This window comes from Gracilinanus agilis, chromosome 3, assembly GCF_016433145.1.
Source record: "Gracilinanus agilis isolate LMUSP501 chromosome 3, AgileGrace, whole genome shotgun sequence".
NCBI classification, from domain to species: Eukaryota; Metazoa; Chordata; class Mammalia; order Didelphimorphia; family Didelphidae; genus Gracilinanus; species Gracilinanus agilis.
In genome coordinates, this window is record NC_058132.1 from 418907122 (window position 1) to 418930671 (window position 23550).

A 23550-nucleotide genomic window follows, 5' to 3' on the forward strand; every position below is an offset into this window, starting at 1 on the left:
GGGTGGACATGACTGAGGGTGTAGACTCGAAACTACCACACCAATGCAACTACCAACAATTTGGAAATTGGTCTTGTTCAAGGACACATGACAAAACTAGTGGAAACGCGCATCGGCCAAGGGTGGGGGGGGGTTCGGAGGGGGGGTTGAAGGGGAAAGGTGGAGCATGAATCATGTAACCATGTTAAAAATGAATATTAATAAATGTTAAAAAAAATACCTGGAAAAAAAATAATTAACTCAGAACAGAATGTGAAAAATGTTATTTAAATAATGAATACTCTAAAAAAATGGAATAGAACAAATAGGATTTAATGATTCAATGAGACAGAAAGAAGTATGAGAACAACTTTTTTTTAAAGCCTGGAAAAATAAGAACAGATGAAATATTTACTATAAAAAACAAGTGACCCAGAAGATAGGATGAAGAAAGACAATTTATGACCCACTGGGCTCCCAGAAAACCATAGCAAAATATAAAACAAAAACCCTTAAACAAATTGGGATATTGTATTTAAAAAAAAATCACAAAAGAAAAACTACTCTGAATTATTAGAACATGAAGGAAAGTAAAAATGGGAAATATCCTGATCATATAAGATATGTCATAGCATAATAGTTATGTGCAAGAACCAAGAGAATTTATTTCCTGAAAGAATTGAATTCACCTATTGTGCTGCCAAGAAATATAAAGAGAATTCTTGATAAAACAATTTTTTTGGTATTCTGGGAAAAATAAATGGTGGGATTGTGTTTCTAGAATTAAGGTTAGTAGTTGTAGTTGTGGCAAAAGGTCATAATTTATCATAACTGATCAATCAATAAGTGTTTACTAAGGAGTAACTCTTGGCATTGTGCTAAGCATTGGAGGTACCAAGAAGATAAAAAATAAATTCCCTGCCCTCATATAACTCACATTCTAAAGGAGGAGACAACATGCAAAATATTATTTGCATATAAAGTATAAACAATGTAACCTGTCTGACCATGTCACCTCTCTCCAATAACTCCATGGGCTCCCTATTGCCTTCAAGATGAAGTATACAATTCTCTATTTAACATACAAAATCCTTCATAATCTGCCCCTCTCTTATTCCCTACCACTCAATCTTTTTGGTCTTATATTCTCCTATACCTCTTCAGGTATTTGAAGATCCAATGACACTGTTCTTCTTGCTGTTCCTAAGACACTATTTCCTTCCTCTAGGAACTTTCCTCAGCTGTCTACCATGCTGGGAATGCTCTTGGTCCTCATCTCTGATTCCTGGCTTCCTTCAAATCCCAGCTAAAATCCCACTTTTTATGGGAAGCCTTTCCTGATCCTTCTTCATTCTAGTGCCTTCTTTCTATTGATTATTTTCAATTTATTTTGTACAAAGTTTGTTGTACATAGTTGTTTATCTTCCCCAGTAGATTTATGAGCTTGAGAGCAGGGATTTTCTTTAGTTTTTTTTTTTTTTTTTTTTTTTTTAAATATTCCCAGCTCCTGGCTTGGTTGTAGACCCTACAACCATGTTACATAATGGGGCTCCGTTAGGGTTTTTTTCTTTCCCACAATTATTTTCTCACTTATTATAAACCCATTATAATACTAAACACAAAACAAAAAATAATAATCGATAAAGATCATTTGAAGTCAGGAGTTAGGTTTATATGGAAAAAAGATAAATTCTAAAAAATAAATGGGTGGAAGGAAAAAAATGTAGGAAAAACAATGCTTTTTACTTTAAAAAATCAGAACAATGAGAAAATAATTTTGGTACTGCAGCCACAGGAAAATTTTTATCTTTTTATGTAGGGGAAAATTTGTATCTTTAAACTTTTTTTTTTCAAAACAGAAAAGAGAAAGAAAATGTCAGTGAATTGGTTATTAAATAAAAAAATAAGAAACTAAAATAATGAATTTTAAAAACAGAAAAAAATAGTATTTAAAATAGAAGAGATAAGTCATTAGCTATTTAAAATAAAGAGAAAAGCAACTTAATGTTAACTCAAACAAAAAGGAAGAATTTCAATAAATGAAAAGGAAATAAAAGAAATAATTTTAAGTTGTTTTCTCCATTATACAAGCAAAATTAGAAACATAATAGTTACAAATATACTTACAAAATATAAAATCCCCAAATTAACCAAACAATAAAAAGAAAAAATTTAAAAACAGAACTTAGAAAAAGAAACTGAATAATTCATACATGAACTCCCACAGAAAAAACAGCTGAAAGCCGGGATGGATTTTTAAGTAAATTCTATCAAATATTTAAATAAAATTAATTTATCCATAAATTCTCCCACCCCCCCCCCCAAAACAAAACTATTAACTGATTAATTTCTATGTTTTTTGACATTGTCACAATGATGCTTCCCATTTTTTCAAGGTCCATGGGAAGATACTGGAAACAATTAAAAAAATACTCACTCCAAAATTTTAATTTTTTTTCCAATTACATGTAAAAACAAAATTTAACCTTCATTAAAAAAAGTTTTTAATTCCAAACATTCTTGATTCCTCCCTCCCCTCCCTTTTCCCACTCCAAAATTAAATCTAAACTCATGTTACAAAGTATCTTGGCCAAGGAATTTTTTTTTTTTGACAATTTGGCTATGCACCAAGTTCTGTGTACTTTCTTGAATTTTCAAAAGAATCTTCCTGCCACTAGGGAAGGTGGAAGGTTATCTGTCATCATTAGTTCTTCAGGTTTAACTTTACCAAACCTCACAATTAGGCTGACATATAGCAAGTAAATTAAGAGAGCCTGGAAAAATATATCTAATATCTATGAATAAATTTGTGACCAAATAAAAGATAGAAAGGATCTCTGAGTAAAATAGATAATTTTGTTTATCTAAAATTTAAAAAGTTTTGCACAAACAAAATCAATGCGCCAAAATTAGAAGCACAGCAAGAACTTCGGAAAACAATTTTATAGCAAGTTTCTCTTAAAAAGACCTCAGTTCTCGAATACTTAGGACATTTATCCAAATATAAAAAGAAGTCATTCAACAATTGATAAATGGTGAAAGAATATGAACAGACAGTTTTTAGATGAAGAAATCAAAGCTATCAACAATTACTGGAAAAAATGGTCTAAATTACTTCTATGGAAGACTTGGGAATTTTCACATTATCATCTGTGTGCCACTGTCCCTATGTTGTGGGCTCAAGATGCCCACTCCCCAAGGGGAAAGAGGATGCTAGTCTTTTTCCAGTTTTTTGTTGGATGTAATGGAACTATGCATTTTCTATCAAACTTCTCTTAAAGAACAATTTACTCCACTATTATAAGAATTATTTGTAAAAAATTGACAAAGATGTCTTACTGGTCCTGAAATCCAAAACAGGGAGAGATAAAACAGATTACTGATGCAAAAATACTGAATAAAATATCAGTAATAACACTATGGAAGTATGCAGAGAGATGAGCCCCTATTTCCCCCTTTTAGTATAAGTAACTATTTTAGAATAATTCTCTATTTCAATGTAAATGGTCAAATCTAAGCTTTCTATTGTGGTCCTCTTCTATGTCATTCTTTTTGTAAAGGCAAATAGAGTCCATTCTAAGACATTTAAGGTTAGTGGCAAACTAGGAAGACTTTGTCCCTACCTCTGAAATGCCACAAGCTTCTTTCTGAGGTAGGTATTATCACCATTTTACAGTTGAGGAAACTCTTTGAGGCTGGATTTGTGGAGTACCACAGGTGTGATCTCTAAGAACTCATGAACTTTATAATTTTTATATTAGGTGTAACCTGTGAACTATGAGTAGCTACATCATTGGGGACCCCATTTTAACATGTAGGAGTACTATAAAAATGAAATGAATAATGACTACACTAATCATCTGGATTTGCTCAATTTTCCTTTCTAGATAAAGCAACTGTTCTTGCCAAACAACCAACCTGGCTTATTTCCATGTACTTAGGAGAGCCACTAAGTACTATTCCAGGAATTAACTGTTACACCCCTCCCCTAGAACTATGCGGTCTTGAATAATAAAGGCTAGCAAGTCCCTTTAGCTGGTGGGACTCTTTCTTAGTAAAAACAAGCTCCATGTGCATGCTGTTCTGCTAAGAAGAATAAACAAAGTTTCTCATTGTCACTCCCACTAAGCTTGTCTCTGGCTGGTCCTTGGGGCCAAATACTGAAGTGAGGAAGGTAGGGGTTGACAGTGCCAAAGTTATCCCTGGGAAAATCCCATAATCTAACTCTTTTTTCCATTTACAAGACTTCTATTATAGTTCAGATACATCTCTTATTTGGACTACTAAAATAATAAAATACTAAATGGCCTCTTTGCCTCCATTCTCTGTTTTCTAATTAGAAAGAGAAATTCTATTTGAGATAACTGCAGACTCCTTGGTAGTCTACTTGCCAAGACAAATCAGGGGCTATACAAACTTTTCACACAGAGATCTAAACACATAGAGAAATGTTCATTGCTCAAGGGTAGGTCAAGTCAAAATAATAAAAATGACATTTCTCCTTAAGGTAATTTATTTATTCAATACTATACCAGTTAAATTACCAAAAATTATTTTATACAGCTAGAAAAAATAATAACAATTTATCTTAGAAAACAAAATGTCAAGAATATCATGGTAATCAATTAAAAATAATGTGAAGGAAGGTAGCCAAAGCAGTACAAATGATACTACAAAGTGGAAATTATCAAAACGATCTGGTATTGGCTTAAAAAAAAAACCAGTGGAGGATCAGTGTAATAAATTAGGCACTACAATGATTGTAGTAATCTAGTAATTAATAAGATTAAAGATCTAAGCTTTTGGAGCAAGAAGTCACCATTTAACAAAAACTGCTAAGAAAAACTGTGATTTGGCAGAAACTAGGCATAGTTCAGTATCTCACAGAATATACTGGTGATGGCGAACCTATGGCACAGGTGCCAAAGATGGCACTGAGAGCACTCTCTGTGGGCATGAAGCTGCCCTCACCTCCAGAGTTCATTACTAGAAAGGCAGAGGGACTTGGGTGGAGCTGCTCCCCTCTCCCTCTCCACCTCACATGATGACATTTTTTCACATCCCCTGTCCTTCTGCCCAATAGCCCAATGGGAGGGCACAGGGGGGAAGGTGGGTGGCTCACAGGCAGCAGAGCTAGAAGGGAGCAGAGCAATTGGCCATTTCTCTCTCTCTCTCTCTCTCTCTCTCTCTCTCTCTCTCCACATGTGCTGAGGTCATTCCTCACTTCACCCACTCCTCTGCCCAGCAGCCCAATGGGAGCCCTTTCTCCCTCCCCTGTGTGGGATAAGGGGGAGGGGCATGGCACTCCATATCTGTGGGGGCTGGCACAGCACTCAGTCTGGGGTGCGGAGTAGGAGCGGGGCCTGGCACATCATCACTGGTGAGGTCAAAATGGATTTAGATATAAAGAATAATATAGCAAGTAAATTAAGAGAGCCTGGAAAAATATATCTAATATCTATGAATAAATCTGTGACCAAATAAAAGATAGAAAGGATCTCTCTGAGTAAAATAGATAATTTTGTTTATCTAAAATTTAAAAAGTTTTGCACAAACAAAATCAATGCAGCCAAAATTAGAAGCACAGCAAGAACTTCGGAAAACAATTTTATAGCAAGTTTCTCTTAAAAAGACCTCAGTTCTCGAATACTTAGGACATTTATCCAAATATAAAAAGAAGTCATTCAACAATTGATAAATGGTGAAAGAATATGAACAGACAGTTTTTAGATGAAGAAATCAAAGCTATCAACAATTACTGGAAAAAATGGTCTAAATTACTTCTAATTTAGAGAACTGCAAAATAAAACAGCTCTGAGATGCCAACTCATACCTATTAAATTGGTTAACATGACAGAAAAGGAAAATTACAAATGCTGGAGGGGATGTAAAAAAACCTGTACAATACTACATTGTTGGTAGAGTTGTGAACTGTTCCAACTATTCAGGAGAACAATTTGGAACTATACCCAAAGGGTTATAAAATTCTGCCTACCCTTTAATCCAGAAATACCACTACTAGGTCTGTATCCAAAGAGATAAAAAACAAAAGGAAAAGGACCTCTATGTACAAAAATATGGATAACAGCTTTTTTTTTGTGGCAATAATGAATTGGAAACTGATGGGATGCCTATCAGTAACACATTATGTTACATGATTGCAGTGGAATGCTACTGTACTATATGGAATGATGAGCAGATTGGCTTCAGAAAAACCTGTGAAATATGATATGAACTGCTGCAAAATGAAGTGAGCAGAACCAGGAAAGTGATGTACATAGTAACAGCAATATTGTAATAAGGATTAACTGTCAAAGTTTTACCTAATCTAATCAAGACAACTATATTTCTAAAGTACCAGTGAAGAAAAATGCTGTTCATTACCAGAGAATGAATGGATCGACTATGAGTGCAGATTGAAACATACTTTTTGGTTTATTTTTCTTGTTTGTGTGGGTATATGGTTGTTTTTTTTTTTTTTTTTTTTTTTTTGCAACATGGCTACAATGGAAATATTTTTGTGCACAACTTCACGTGTAGAATTGATACCATATTGTTTGTTATTTCAAGAGGTGGGGGAGGTTTGGATGGGGGGAGAGAATTTGAAATTAGGAATTTAAAAATATTAAAAATGTAATTAGATGGAAATAGGTCTTGATCAATGACACATGTAAATCCCAGTGGAATTGTGCATTGGCTATGAGAGGGGAGGAGGGAAGGGAAAGAACATGAATCATGTAACCATGGAAAAATTCTCTTAATCAATTAAATAAAATTTTAAAAAGCACTGGAAAAATGTAATAGGGAAATATTTAATGAAGTAAATAAAAACATTAAAAATAAAAAATATGTTGTACTTATCGTGTACATGTTTTCTTGGTTTTGCTTATTTTACTCTGTATCAGTTCATACAGATATTTTCAGGCTTCTCTCTCTATTCATCACATATATAATTTCTTATAGCACAGCTATATTCTATTATATTCATGTCCCACATTTTTTTTAGCCATTCTCCAACTAATAAACACCTTTTTTTCTCCAGTTGCCAGTTATCATAAAAAAAAGTTTTGCTATAAATATTCTGAAGCATGGGGATTTTTTTTATTATCAGTGGTTTAATAGGACGCATAAGCTAACTAATGGATTCTCTGGTTCAAAGGGTAATTTTAGTTACTTTATTTGCATAATTCCAACTTGCTTTCCAAACTGGTTGTGCCTGCCACTTCATAGCTTCATTAATGATATATTAGTATGCCTATCCTCCACAACTCCTCTAACATTGACCATTACCACTTTTTGATCATTTATGCCAACTTGTATGGGTAGGCCATGTCAATATGATCCAAATAGCAACAATACCAAAATTAATTTACACATTTAATGCTATGTTAATTAAATTGCTAAGAGGATACTTCATAGAACTTAATAAAATAATAACAAAATTCATTAAAAAATCTACAGTACCAAGGGAAACAATGAAAAGAAATAGGGATGAAAGAGGAACAGTACTTCTAGATGTCCTATTATAAATCGGCAGTCATCCAAACCACTTCTTTTATTGTTAGTGATTTGGGGAATTTTTTCATTGAGTTATGAATACTTTGTAGTTTAAGAACTGTTTGTTCATATTCTTTTACTATTTAACTGCGGAAGAATGACTATTAGTCTTATATATGTATACTTATTGTTTATTCATTTTGCCTTCACAGGAGAAATTTGATATGAAGATTTTTTTCTTATTTGGCCACTTTCCTTTATATTAGTTTACAGCCTTTAAAGCTATCTATTTTATCTTTTGTAGTTGCCTCTATTTTTTATTTGGTTAAGAATCCAGCTCAACTACTCTCGGCAAAAAATCCCATAGTCGAGAGAGGTATATGATCGATTGTTTCACCATTATTTTTTTCCCTTTCCATAGTCATTAATTATTTCTATGACTTGTTCTTTGTTATTTTGAATTTAATTCTTAAGGATACACATGGGTTTGTATCTTTTGTTTGTGGTCCTTGAACCAATTATTATTTTCATTGTCTATGGCAGTGGTTCCCAAACTTTTTTGGCCTACCGCCCCCTTTCCAGAAAAAATATTACTTAGCCCCCTGGAAATTAATTTTTAAAAAATTTTAATAGCAATTAATAGGAAAGATAAATGCACCTATGGTCATCACCGCTTGGCCCTGGATCGCTACAGCACCCACCAGGGCTCGGTAGCGCCCACTTTGGGAATCACTGGTCTATGGCATATCAAGAATACACAAACTACTTCTGTTTTTTAAAATTTGTTTCCAATAATTCTATGTTCAATAAGTGATCAATTTTTGTAAACTTACTATGTGGCACTTAACATGGTTTTTGTTTTGTTTTGTTTTTTGCTGTCCCACTTAGAAGATGCCATAAATCTTCTAATTCCAATTTCTCCAGCAATTTATTAAATTTTATATTTCCCCACTTTTTTTTTTTTGGCTTGGATTAGCCAAAACTGAGAGAGGGATTTTGAAGTCTACTGTTAATTATTGTGTTATGTCTTCTTGTAACTTAAGACATTTCCTTTATCAATTTAGATCCTAAGGCAATTTTGGAGCACACAAGTTTGTTACTGATATTGGTTTGGTGTCTATGGTTGCTTTATCTTTTTATTTTTCAAACCTTTGTGTTTTATCAGATAGCATAATTGGAACTCCTGGTTTTTTTTTTAATACTTACTTGATGCACATCAACATTTTTTCCACTACTTTGTGCATGTCTTAGTTTTTAAAAATGTGTTTCTTATAAGCAACAAGTTGTAGGGCTGTGTTTTCTCATCTATTCTGTCACTCTTCATTTTATTGAATTGTTTGACCCATTCACATTTAAAGTTGTTTTTTTGTAATCCCTTATTTTCTGTCTTGGAGTCAATACTGTGTATTGGCTCCAAGGCAGAAGAGTGGTAAGGATAGGCAATGCGGGAGGGTGGGTGTCAAGTGACTTGCCCAGGGTCACACAGCTGGGAAGTGTCTGAGGCCAGATTTGAACCTAGGACCTCCCATCTCTAGGCCTGGCTCTCAATCCACTGAGCTACCCAGTTGCCCCCTACATTTAAAGTTATGAAAGTTAGAAATATAGTTTCCTCATTTGTTTCTAATATTGAGGCTTTTTTATGTCATTTTTTCCATTTTCTGCTATAAACACAGTATCATATTCAGTCAATTATTTTACCTCAATCTTTTTAAAAGGTGCACCTGTTCCCACTGGTTCTTTTCCATTCCCTTTGATCCTCTCTTCTCCTTTATACACCATACTCTTTAGGGTTTTCTCTCATGCTTTTATCTGATTACATATTTCTTCTCCCCTTTTTTCCTCTCAATAAGTAAACAATATTTCCTTTTCTCCTCCTCCCCCACAAGTAGTCCTATTAATGAGTTTTTTAAAAATTTCATTTTTTGTACCCCTTTCTCACTCTCTTCATTATCTGTCTTCTCTTTCTATTTAGATTCTTCCTCTGATTCATGACCCCTTGACCCCTATAATTGTCTGTTCTCTCTCTTTTCTCTGAGTTCACCATGTATCCATTTTAGGCTCTCCCCTCTAGAGAAAATTTCTGCCACTGCTTTGTAGAGCTTGCCCTGTGGATTTCCTTTTCCACTATGTCTCTCTCCCAGAACAATTCCAATTACTGCAGGTATTGGAGAAGAAACTGCCCCACAGCAGGGCTCTTCCACCATCATGTCCATTATTATGCAGCCCACCACTGATCTATACCCTTCCCTCCTTATTCTTCTTTTCCCCTTCGTCTCAAAATCTCTCCTTCCTTTGTCCATGCTCTTCCATTCCTCCAGATGTCAGCAGCCTCCAGGGTTCCAAATTCCCCACTCCTGACTTCAGGATAAATAGACTTTTCAAGCATCAAATCCCCTAAGCCACACCTGGCAAATGTGCCAGTCTCCCTTCACAGGACTTCTCTATTCACCTATAGGAATATTCATTAGCAGAACCTCTTCCCTCCACTAAAACAAGACCTCCTTCCATCCCTTCTCACTTGTCAATCCTTCCCCCTTCCTCCTCACTCAATCTCTGGTAGGCTCTTAGCTTTCTGAGATCAGAGGGATCACCTTCCCATCACTGGTAGCCTCTGATTGGGCCCAGGGACCATCAAGCCCTCCTCTTTATCTCCCTGCTCTCATATCCCCCCTCCTTCATGTACCCTACTATGTTGTAAGGTGGTCCCACAAAAAATATCAATAAGCAATAGCAACACAATGATTCGCCTCTAAGTAGTGTTGCCAGTTTCTGTTCATTGTGACCCCTGTCCTCTTGTGAATGATCACCATGCTGTGGTTTGGTTCTATAATGAAGCATGTTTTAAAAGTGGTTTTAAAAAGTAGTCAAGTACCTTATATACAATACAATATGTAAGGCCAAGCTTTTGTTTAATGCCACTTTTTTTGGTAAATACATAATAAAATTTTGTAGATTTGAAAAAAATACCTCCACCAGATTTCTGCCTTCATTCCTATCTCTTTGTATTCATTTAGAAAGAAGTCTCTCTGCTGTCACTCTGTTGATATCGCTGTCCTTGCCTCCTGCATTTATTCACCCTTCTTACATTTCTGTTGTTTGGGGGGTTTTGAGAAGCAATCTCTTCAATGCTGGTTTTCTTTCTAAAAAATGTTTCAAATCCCTCTTTATTATTGAATGTTATCTTTTTTCATGTATGGTTAAGCTTAGATTGCAGGGAGGTCACCTCAAATTGCTTCCTTAACTTCATTGCTCTCTGGAACACATTATTCCATTCCCTCCTACATTTTCAAGTGGGTACAAAAGAGTTGCTATTAGAAATTTCTTTCCTTTGTATTTGAAAATCTTTCTCCTGATCATTTTCAGAACTTGTTTCTGAATTGAATTTTTAAGTGTAACCACTGTGTGTTACATTTACAGGAGTTTGTAGCCTTTTTCTTTCTTTTTTTTCCCCCTAAGAGAAAAGGCTGGTAGGGATTAAGCCAGATAGCTCTTATATGTCCAAAGCAACCATTTCCATTTACACCAGTATCAGACATCTGTCAGCTGCTGTTTACCAGACCAGTTCCCAACTGGGATGTGGAGAATCTTTGGTGCTAAGACTTTAGGCTTCCCACTTCTTTTGAGGGTACAGAAGAGATGTCCTCCATCTAAAGAACATTCTCACACCTGGTCATAGCCATCATATCCTAGTAACTCACAACCTCTGTAAATCATCATACAAACCTCAAAGCTCATCCCCTACCACTCAACTCCTCATTCCCATCCCATTCAATCCTCCTACTCCAAAGATTCATCCTAACTCCACCTACTCCTTTAATTGTGCCTTCTTGGAATGCCAGTTCCATAGGCAACAAATTTCCCTTCATCTTAAACTCTCTTCTCCATCCATCTCTCAGCTCTTACTGAAATCTGGCTTCTCCCTGCTTCCCTGGACTCCCTTGGCATCCTTTCCAGTCCTAGCTGTATATGCATTCATTCCTCTTAGCTCACTGGTAGTGGCAGGGGAGTTGGAATCCTCCTTCCTCTCCATTGCCACTTTCCCTTTCTCTATCTCTCTGGAACCTGTAATTCATAACTACCACCCAGTCGAAATCCTGGTAGCTATTGATGACAGACCCCTAAGTCATTTTCCTTCCTTCCTCAATGAGTTTGATGCCAGGCTTACTTACAATTTTCTCTTTCACTCAATTCTTGTCCTCATACTAGAGGACTTCAGCACATGTACTGATTCTCTCTAAAATTTTCCAACTGCTCAATTCCTCAATCTACTCACCTCCCAAGAGCTAATCCTGCACCCCACCTCAGCGGCAAACAAAGATGGTCATAGCCTTTATCTTGCCATTATCTATAAATGTACTACCTCTGTGTTCAAGAATTCTGAAATCTCATCTGACTGCAATCTACTGGCTCCCTCTCCCTCTCCCTTCACTTATATAACAGCACTCTTCCCCTGTGCCCTTCACCCCTCGATTCTCTCCTAGCTTATCGCCCCTGTACTAAACTTTGTTCTTTTCCCTATCTTGGTCCTTTGGGGAACCTATTCAATTCTATACCATCCTGTCTTGAATCTTTCTTTAGCCCCCTTATCATCTGACTGACTATGCCCAGCCAAACCTCAGCCCTGGATTGCTCCTGTCATGTTTTCTTTTTGCTTCTACATATGTACTTTCAAATGATAGTGGCTCTTCCAAATCCTTTCAACCCTCTTCAACTCTCCCATTTTTCACCCTTTCCCCCTCTGTGAACAGAGAACTTTGCCTCATATTATACAGAAAAAAATTGAGGTAATTTGCTATGTATTTCCTCTTCTTCCTATCCAATCACTCTGTCATTCCCTCCTCCTTCATCCCTGAATCACATAATGAAGCTGCTTTATTTCTTACCAAGGCTAACATCTCTAACTTGTTCAAATGATTCTATTCCTTCATTTCTCCTCCAACAAATTGCTCCCTTGGTCATCCTCAGTTTCATTTCATTTTTTTCACCCTAACCTTCCATCTTAGAATCATTACTGAGTATTGATTCCAGGGCTGACAGAAGGTAAAGGCTGGCAGTGGGGGTTAAGTGACTTGCCCAGGGTCACACACCTAGGAAGTGTCTGAGGCCAGATTTGAATTTAGGACTTCCCATCTCTAGACCTGAATCTTAATCCACTGAGCCACCTATGTGCCCCATCTTTCATAATTTATTTCCAATCTTTTCCTCTCCACTGGTTTGTCTCCTACTGTCTACAAACATGCCCATATCTCCTCTATCCTGAAAAAAAAAACAATAAACCTCTCTCTTGGCCTCAAGAGAGGCCTGACAAGAGGTCAAAGACATTGAGCATTAAGGAAAGGCTACTGAATTTGGCAACTAAGAGATCATTGGTGATTCTTGGCAGCCTCTGATACAAATTCTGCTTTCATAATTCTCATGTCTCTTTTGATTTGTTGTTGTTCAGTTGCTATAGTCTTCATGATCTCATTTGATATTTTCTTGGCTGAAATACTGGAGTGGTTTGTCAGTTTCTTCTCCAGCTTATTTTACAGATTAGAAAACAATGTTAAGTGACTTGCCCAAGATCACACAGCTAGTAATTGTCTGAGGATGGACTTGAACTCAGGTATTCCTGATTTTAGGGCCAGAGTTCTATCCATAGTGCCTCTTAGCTGCCCACTTCTCTTTTGAACCACTCAGGAACAGCATTTGGGGCTCAATGTTGTCTTCACATTCCATAGGGTATTCTCATCGAGTTAGATCATTTCCTTTGTTTTTAAGAATTTATTCATAGATGGCTGGACTCATTTACTACTTATTTACTGGAGCCTATATTTCCTTTTAAGGGCAGTGAGGTGGCACAATGGATAGAGTGCTGGGCCAGTAGACAGGAAGACTCCTTTTCTTAAATTCAAATCTGGCCTCAAACACTTACTAGCTCTGGGACCCTGGACAGTTTACTTAATTCTATTTGCCTCAGTTTCTTTATCTGTAAAATGAGTTGGAGAAGGAAATGGCAAACTGCTCCAGTATCTTTGCCAAGGAAACCTCAAATGGGATCACGAAAAGTCAGACACGACCAAAATTACTGAACAACAATAAAGGACTGATAATTCTCAAATTCACTTTATCTTGTCCCAACCTTTCTGAAGACCTCCCATCTGTCTTTTAGAATCCTCAACTAGATGTCCAGTAGACATTTTAAACTCAACATGATCAAAACCAAATAATCTTTCCCTTAAACTCTTCCCACCTCCTCTCTTCTCTATTCCAGTAGAAGACAATATCATCTTTGCAGTCCCTCAGGCTGTCAAGTTAAGACACATCCTCACCTCTGCACAATATGTTACCTCCATAGCCAGTCTGTTGGCGATACCCTTCTGGTGGGTCTCAGCTACAGAGGGATTTTCCTAAGTCACAAGTCTAACCTTCTTAATAAACTCCAAGGGCTCCCTTGTGCCTCCAGGATGAAATATATGCCCTCTGTTTGGCACTCAAAGCTCTTCAACACCTAGCCCAGATGCTTTACAGTTGTTTTTTTTGCCCCTTATTCCCCAAGATACACCTTTTAATCCTGTGACACCAGTCTTCTGGCTGTTCCACCAACAAGACATTCCATCTTTTGGTTCCAGGAATTTTGTCTGGCTAGAATGTTCGTCTTCCTCTTCTGAACCTACTTGTTTCTCTACTTTCTTTTAAGACCCAACTAAAATCAAATCTTTTATAAGAAGCCTTTTCTGACCTATCTTAATTCTGGAGACTTCTCTCTGTTGATTATTTCCTATTGATTCTGAATATAACTTATTTGAGATATTTGTTTGTTGTCCCTCCCACCCTTTTAGATTGTGAGCTACTTAAGGGCTGAGGTTATCTTAGACCTCTTTTTGTATCTTCGATGATTAACACAGTGACTGGTACGTCATATACTTAATACATGCTTATTGAATGATTGCAATAGCCTTCAAATCCCTAAAAAACATCTTTATCCACTTCAATCCACATGACTGCCAAAGTGAATTTTCTATAGTTCAAATCTGACCATATCATCCTTTTATTTTATAAATTCCACTAACTCTTTGTTGATTCTAGGATCAAGTATTTCCTTGTTAGTTCATCTTTTAAAATTTCTATTTTTGCACAAGCTTTATGAAGTATATAATTATTAGCACAGTAGTACACGTAAGGTACAATTTATAAATAAGAAAATATACAGATATTTGGATTATGTACTCAAAAATACCTTTACTAATAGGAGAATAAAATTTTTTAAAAAGTCATAGACTAGGGGGCAGCTGCGTAGCTCAGTGGATTGAGAGCCAGGCCTAGAGACAGGAGGTCCTAGTTTCAAATCCGGCCTCAGACACTTCCCAGCTGTGTGACCCTGGGCAAGTCACTTGACCCCCATTGCCTACCCTTACCAATCTTCCACCTATGAGTCAATGCACAGAAGTTGAGGGTTTAAAAAAAAAGTCATAGACTATTACTCTCTTCATGATTCTGGTAGGACACTGTTTGGTTTTCTTTTTGGAGAATTGATTCATATGCCTTCTAGCTTAGCCATGCATCCTGGGGCAATTCTAGTGTTGGTATATACCCTCCTGAGGGGTGAGGGTATGGATTATTATCCCAATATATAAAGTTTAAGATCTTTTAAAGTAATTTTAGGAAAAGAAAATTGCCAACACCCTGGACTAGGAAAGTGGAATTTCTGGAGAAGATATTATAAGGATGCTTGCAGAAATCAAGAGATCTGGTTCAGTGAACTTTTGGATTTGATGAACTGAACTGAAGAGGGTTGAATCTACCATTTGTTCTGATTATAAACTTTGTATGCCAAAGGGGAGTGTCCCCTAGTTGGCTTTTTGTCGATGTGCCTACCAATCATTTTTTTCTTTCTCTCTTCCCATCTTACTCCCCAAATTCTTGTGGTTCCCTTTATGTAGGATATAATATTTTATACCCCCTCATGAGAGAATCTTAAGTGTATAGACTCCATCTGTATAATGATTCACTTGGGAGACCTGACATGTTAATCTCTTGAAAAATCCAAGAGAGGTGATGTAACATGTTGGTCTCCCAACGAATGGGGGGGAGAGATTGTGTGAGGGAAATCGTTGAGGGGACTTGGGGGAACATGAGGATAGAATGGCAGTTCTGGTGCCTCCTCTAGTCAGTTGGAAAAAAAGGCAGCAATAGAGAAAGAAGATAAAAAGATCACGAGACAGGGGCAGGCCAGATATTTCCATACCTGCTCCTGGGACTACCTCCCTAGGCAACCCAGGAAAAATAGAAAGCCACAGTTGGCTCCCCAGAGGTGACATGTGAGAGTCATTGGGTGGAGAAAAAGTTTGATAAACTAAGGCAAGAGTGTATTTTGGGGTCTTCTGTGTTTGATGCTGGCTGGACTCCCAGATGAGTGTAGCTAGGGGGTCCACATAGTGGCTAAATGGAGTAGCAAGGAAAGTAGCCCCCCCCTCTCTTTCTTTTTCTATCTTTATCCCCTTCTCCATTTTGATTAACTAAAATTATTAAATTTACAGCCAGTCCCATAATTTTCCCTCTCATAACACCAAGTGGTTCCTTTGGTCTTAGAGCTTTATGGGGCACAACTCACTAATTTAGGATTATTTGAGTCTAGAGTTTCTTAGGCAATAGTTGTAGTTCTTATTTCTCTCCCTTTTCAGATCAATTTTCCAGCTGGCTTCCCCTTCCTTTCTTCATTCCTTATATGCCAGGTACTATGCTAAGTGTGGGGATTCAAAAGAGGCAAGCAGCTTAAAGTCTAATGGAAGAAACAATAACAAATATGTTCAAATTTGCCATATATAGGATAAATATAGAAAAGAATCAATAGAGGGAAGGCACTGGAATTAATGGGGATTGGGAAAGGCTTCCTGTAAAAGGTAGGATTTTAGTTAAGACATGAAGGAAGCTAGGAAAGCCTAGAGTCAGAAATGGGAAAGAAGAACATTCCACAAATGAGGGATAGCCAGTGAAAATTCCAGGGGCAGAGTACTGGAATGGAAAAGAAAGGTCAGGGAAGAGTATATGGGGGTGAAGAGCGGGGTGTGTAAGATGTAAGAAGGTTGGAAAGGCTTGGGAAGGACTAGGTTATGAAGGATTTTGATTTCCAAACAGAAGATTTTGTATTTGATCCAGGAGGTAAGAGGGAGCCCTGGGGTTTACTGGGTATATTATTATCCCCACTCACAGTGGTGACAAGGTCAGATCTGTGATTTAGGAAAATCCCTTTGGTGGCTCACTGGCAGACAGACTAAAGTGAGGAGAGAGTGGCATGCAAATCTTCCTACCAGCAATTTATGGCAAGAGTCCAGATGTAAGGTGATGAGGGCTTGTACTAGGATGGTGGCAGGATCAGGGAAGAGAAGGGGATGTCCCGTGCATCCACTCTTTGTCTCAAATGATATATAAGTTTGAGGCCTGAGTTTGAGGTCTGGGTTTTCAACTAGAACATGGATACTCTCAGATCCTCACTCTAGTGTACTTGCCCACTTGTGCTGCCCACTGTGGGCAAGAAGATCAAACACTCAGGCTGCTTCTACCAGCAGCTGCTATTCTCTTCCCCTTGTGAGAGACCATAAAGTGTGTTCAAGCTATCTCTTCGTGGGTTGACAATTTTTATCTAAACTTCTCTGCACTACAATTTTATGTCAGTGATATAAATTATTTATAAATTATAAAGCACACATGTTCAACAGTTTTCATGAGTCAAATCTAAATGATTATAGCTTACATTCATATAATTATAAGGTGACTTAACCTGCATGTGTCCAGATTATCTCACCTCGCTTCCCTCAGTTTTCCTGCCACTTGGGTGGAAGGAAGCTGCTTTGGCTGAATAGCCAGGCCAGATGCATCTTTAAAAATGGGCCTGATAGATGGTGTCTTTCTTAGGCAGAAGGGTGTTAAGGGCTGGGTAATGAGGGTTAGGTGACTTGCCCAGGGTCACACTGCTAGGAAGTGTCTGAGGCCAAATTTGAACCCAGGACCTCCCATCTCTGGGCCTGACTTTCAATCCACCAAGTCACCTAGCTGCCCCTAGACAGTTTTTTTTTTTTTGCATGCTTTTTGCTAACTCTTTTCTTTTCTTTTTCTTTTCTTTTCTTTTTTTTTTTTTTTTGCTGCATCCAGAAGATGAAGAACACAGTTCACCAGTAGTTTGGGCTCCATGAACTAAACTGGGAATGGTGCCCATCCTTCTCTTTTATTCTGGCTTTGAGAAACATGTCTGGGTTTTTTTGGTTTCTGTTCTATTTTATTTGTTTCAGGTGCTGATGGCAATTCCCACCAAACCCAGGAATTCAAGCCAAGGCAAACTTGGAGCTAAGATTGCAGGCGAGATGTTGCAGCCAGCTAGCCTGGCATGGAAACCTACAGAAACCAAGGCACCTAAGACTTGAATCGAAGAGGGTTTTGGATTCTGAATTTAGGATTGGGTTTTATAGGTACCAACTTAAACTGTGAACCTAATCTCCTTCCTCTCCCTAGAGACTGAGGTTATATATGGGTAAGAGGGCTTATGCCTCCCACATGTTATGAAATAAATTTTTATGCTTGTGATTATATAGATAATTCTCATTTTAGGTAAATTCACATTATGCAAATTTGACTTTTATGTAAAGAATTCTGAAAAGAAATCTGTATTCCAAAACAAAAAAATACAAAAAATACCTATGTTAATTTTATGGTATAATAATGTATTCTCTTCTTGGTACTCCAAACCCTCTTCTTCTCCCCCCCCCCCTCCAAGGTCTGAAGAATGGTCCATTTATGTAAAATGAGTACTGTCTATATCTTTAAAGTAAGTATCTCCTTGAAAAAGTTAATCTGGCATTTAGTGGTTAAATGGAAATGCGGTATAAGAGACTGCCCTTTATATTCTACAGACACCCCCCTCCCTCAATCCCATTAAAGGTACCAAAAAACTCTTAAGAAGGGGCAAGATGTGACATATTTGATCTTCAGGCAAAGAGGTGTCCAAAGTAGTCAGTATTAAACAGTGCCTCAAACATTTGCCTCAAAAACAAACCTAGGTTTAGAAATCTTGATAATAAATTTAGTATAGTTTCCCTGGTTTGGGTGTTTAGTAAGTTTTTTTTTTTAATTTAAGAAGCACTTTCTGTAGAAGTCACTGCTATGGATTTTAAAAAAATTTTAAACTTCTTGTAATTTTTTCCAAAGTTTTATTATTTAATTTAGGGTAATGAAACGTCTATTCTCATTCCTTTGAAATGCAAAATATAATGGATGAAACAAAAATAAGAATTGACTTTGTACTTAAAATAATTTTGAATTAGGATTGCAAATTTATTTACTTACTTGAAGTTCCATGGGAGCGAAATACTTTCCATGTTTCTGAAGCCACTTCTTTTACATCCAATTGATAGTGATGAATAGGTACACCACCATGAGAGTCTGGTTTGTTAAAAGAAACTTTGGCAATAGTTTGTGACAACTCTATAATTCTTACTTCAGAGGGACTGGATGGCACATCTATAAGGGAATAGAAACAATAGGAACACAAAAAGTAAACTTAGAAAAACAGACACTAAATTAACTCACAGTACATTTAATAACATAAATAATATAAAATTACTATTTAGTAGTTTAACAGATATGACATTCAAAAGTATATAGTTAAATATTCTCTTTAAGTAATAGAAAATAAAAAATGGGAAGGTCTGCCTTTAATTCTCTGGTAATAAAATAGCATTAAATAAATACAAAATAAAACTATTTCATTTATATAGCATTTAAAATATGATATTTTCAGTATTTCAATTATTCAGAACAATTCTGAATAAGTTTATGAGGGACTGAATAAATATTAAATTTAAGAAAGATTCATTTACTTGATGTTCATTTGAAATAAACATTCAGTAGTGATAGTTTTATATTAATACACTTATTCAAAAGAAAGATTCATTAATACTAGAAATGACTAGATTAATTATTTTATTTCCTACATAAAGTCTAGATTCTTAAAAAGAAAAAATATTGATTTTTAATAATTATATATTAGTGTCCAATTAATTTGTGGTGACTAATGAATAATTATGCCTATATCTAGCTCAATAAAAATCTGTCAAAAATAAACAATAAGTCTAAGAAATCTTATAATTATCTGCACAGATTAAAATTCTAGAGTTGTAATTTTTTTCTCTATTATTATATTATATAGACTGGATTCAGATCATCTCTTTTTAACAATTTTTTTTTTCATCAGCAGAAATAAGTTCTCTTTAATAAAGAAAAAGACTTGTACAAAAATATTTATAGCTGTGCTCTATGTGGTGGCAAAAAATTGGAAAATGAGGGAGTGTCCATCGATTTGGGGAATGGCTGAATAAACTGTGGTATATGTGGGTGACGGAATATTATTGTGCTGAAAGTAATAAAGAACTGGAGGAATTCCATGTGAACTGGAATGACCTCCAGGAATTGATGCAGAGTGAAAGGAGCAGAACCAGGAGAACACTGTACACAGAGACTGATACATTATGGCATAATTGAATGTAATAGACTTTTCTACCAGCACCAGTGCGACCCAGGAGAATACAGAGGAACTTCTGAGAAAGAATGCTATCCATGTCCAGAGAAAGAACTGTGGAACCAGAAATGCATTAGAAAAATATATACTTGATCACACAATGCAACAGGGATCTGATTAGGGTTTTGATGTTAAAGGATCACTCTACTGCAAATATGAATAACATAGAAATATGTTTTGAACAATGATATATGTATAACTCAGTGGAACTGCTTGTTGGCTTTGGGAGGGGGAAGGAGAAAATGTGGGAAGGGGATTATGAATCATGTAACCATGGAAAAATATTCTAAATAAAAGTTAAAAAAAAAAAAGAAAGAAGCTCTTTCTCCCTCTTATATTATACTTCCCCATTTCCAATTGAGAGTGAAAGAAAAACTAAACGCATTACAAGTATGTATGGATAAACAAAACAGATTTCTACACTGGTAATGTCTAAAACAAAGGAAATATATAAATGAAAAGGTGAACATATATATATATATATATACACACACACATATATATTTATGTCTCATTTGATGCATATCATCTTAAGAAATTATTTTACTTATATTTTCTTTTAGTGAGATTGATCTGAATTTTATAATGCATTACAACTTAACATATTTGGAATTTCTTTTTGAGACAGCCTTGCTGGAAAGAAGTGAAAGCTAAGGATTTTGTGATTATTTTTCCTTTGTTTTACCAATTAATCAGCCAGTGAACATGTAATGTGTCTAATATGTGCCAGGTTAAGTGCTGGGGATACGATAAGAGGTAAAAGAGAGTCCTTGCCCTCAAGGAGCTCACAATCTAATGACAGAAACAACATGCAAACAAAGGGGTTAGGCAAGTTTTTCTACAAAAGATGGGATTTTAGTTAAAGAAGCCAAGGAAGTAGGAAAGCAGAGTTGAGGAGGAAAAGACTTCCAGGCAGAGAAAATGTCCAGAGTATTTTGTTCATGAAATAGCAGGGAGGCCAATGCCACTGGATTGAAGAGTATTTGGTAAGAAGTAGGGTATAAAAAGTCTATATAAAGGTAGGTGGTGGTGGTGGTGGGAATAAGTTGTGACGGTTTTGAATGTCAAATAAAGCAATTTTTATCTGCTCCTGGAGATGAAGAGGACTCAATGGAATTTACTGACTAAGTGTATGATATGGTCTGACCTGCACTTTAAGTAAATCATTTGGATGGCTGAATGGAGAGTGAACTGGAGTTGGATGGAAGGTTGAGCAGACAAACCCACTAGAAGACACTGCAATAGTCCAAGTGTGAGGTGATGAGGGCCTGCACTAGAGAGGTGGTAATGTCAGAGGGGAGAAAGGAACATTTCTGAGAGATATTACAAAAGTGAAATCTACCTGTTGATAGAAACGGTAATTAAATCCATGAGAATTGATGAGATCACTGAGCAATATAACAGGAGAAGATGAAAGGTCCCAGGAGGGAACCCAGAGGGCCATCTACAATTAGAAGATATGGTCTGGATGAGGATCCAGCAAGGGAGACCAAAGAGTGATCTGAAGGATAGAAGGAGAACCAGGAGAGAGGGGTATCCTCAAATCCTAGAAAGAAGAGTATCAGTGTTCAGCAGTGCCAAAGGCTACAAAGAAGTTGATGAGCATGGGCACCGAGGAAGGGTTACTGGATTTGGCATCTAAAGAGATCACTGGTAAGTTTGGAGAGAGCAATTTCAATGAAATGATAAGGTTGGAAAGTGAACTGTAAGGGGTTAAGAAAAGAGTAAGAAGAGAGAAAGTGGAGGCACTTATGGTAAACAGTGTTTTTGAGAAGTTTGCCTAAAAAGGCAGGAATTATATTGGAAAATAGAGGAAATGAAAAGGTCAAGTGAAGATTTTTTTTTTTAGGATGAGGGCGCAACATAGGTATATTTGTAGGAATTAGGGAATGAGTCAGGAGAGAGAAAGAAATTGGAAATAAATGATAGAGGGGATGATAAATGGGGCAAATCTGTTGGAGAGTATAGGATGAAATGAGATCCTTAAGTAAGTAGGGGTAAGCCTTAGTAAGGAGTAAGACTATCTCAATGTATAAAGGGGTCAAGGCTTCTGAGTGATGAGATGAAGACAGGGAGAGTTTGTGGTGAAATGGCCTCAGTTTTTTCAGTAAAAGATGAGATAAGGTTCTCAGCTAAGATAGTGGAGTTAAAGGGAGTCACGGTAGATTAGAGGAGGGATAGAAAGTTTTGTAAGAGCTACTTTGGAAAGTGAGATAGTGAATTAATAAGAGAGGAATAGAAGGATTGCCTAGTAGCAGTAAGGCCTCAGCTGAAGCTGAATAACATACATTTGTAGTGGGCTGAGGATGAATCATTGTATGATTTTTTTCCACCTTAGTTCAGCAATAGGATTTAGGAATAATGGCAGCAAATGGTGGAAATGATCCAAAGTTGATGCTCGGTAAGGTGCAAATGGCAATAAAACAAGGGGACTAGGAATGAAGAGAGGATGACAGCAAAGAGTTGAATTGCTTCAACCAAGATAGGGAAGAGTGGCTATTGCAGGGGAGATGGCTGGGAGAGAATAGAAGCATTAAAAGATTAAAGGCTATGGTACTAACAAAGAGTAGGATTTTATAAAGAAGGTAGAGGGAGAGGTGAAAAAAAGTAAATATATCATAGTTGGATAATAGAATTTCACAATTCTTGAATGTGGAGATGGTACATTTGTGGAAGATGGCAAGACCAAGAGCATGACCATTTATGTGTGTGGATGAGGATTGTAGGAGTAGCTCATGGGAAGTGAATAGATTGTTGGGGTGTTTGAGGGAGAGTCAATATATAGCTTGAAGTCCCCTAGTTACAAGGGTAGCAGTTGGGGAGGACAGAAAAATTACGTAAGCCATGTATCACTGAGGATGAAAGGGGAAAGACCTATACATCTAGAGACAACTCCTAAGAGTTTGATTGGGTAGTAAGAGAGAATATTACTCAAAGATATGAATATGAATAGCTCTGAATAGCATGAAGTACAAAGTAGGAGAAATTACTGAGTGATGGAGATGGAGGAGAACCTAGAAGTGGCAATGGAGAGAAAGGAATATTCCAATTCTCCTCCCTCAACCAGGGAATTGAGGAAGTGAAGGTGAAGCCAGTAGCGGAAAGGGAGGTGATGGAGGCTGTGCCACCTTGAGGACAGTCAGGTTTCAATAGTAGTAAGTGGAAGAAGTGGAAGAAGAAAAGATTTAGGATGAAGAGAAGTTGGAAACTGGACTGGAATAGACATTTCAGAAGGCACAGTGGAAGATGATGGATGGAAGAGGAAGATGATATTTGATTGAAACTTTGAAGTGGGAAGATTGAGGGAGATGGGAATAAGGAATCAGATACTGAGGGGTAGAGAATTTGGTTTGGATAATCATGTAGGAATATGAAAGGGATGACCAGGTATAAAAACATTCATCAATGAGTGGAGGGTGCCTCTTCTCTTCCAAAAGGAAATTGGAGATCAGGCTGGAGGCAAGTGCTTTATGAGGTAGGAAATACATAGTCAGACTGTCTGATGGGAGGCCCTGCTTCACTAC

At 36.8% G+C, this 23550-nt stretch overlaps 1 protein-coding gene across 1 annotated transcript in view; it reads right to left on the bottom strand.

The window, feature by feature from the left end:
* NCAM2 (neural cell adhesion molecule 2) overlaps positions 1-23550 on the bottom strand; it is a 250727-nt gene that overhangs the window by 101722 nt on the left and 125455 nt on the right. The window contains exon 11 of the mRNA XM_044669242.1: positions 18796-18969. Coding sequence (XP_044525177.1) covers positions 18796-18969 — 174 coding nt within the window. The remainder of the gene's footprint in view (positions 1-18795; positions 18970-23550) is intronic.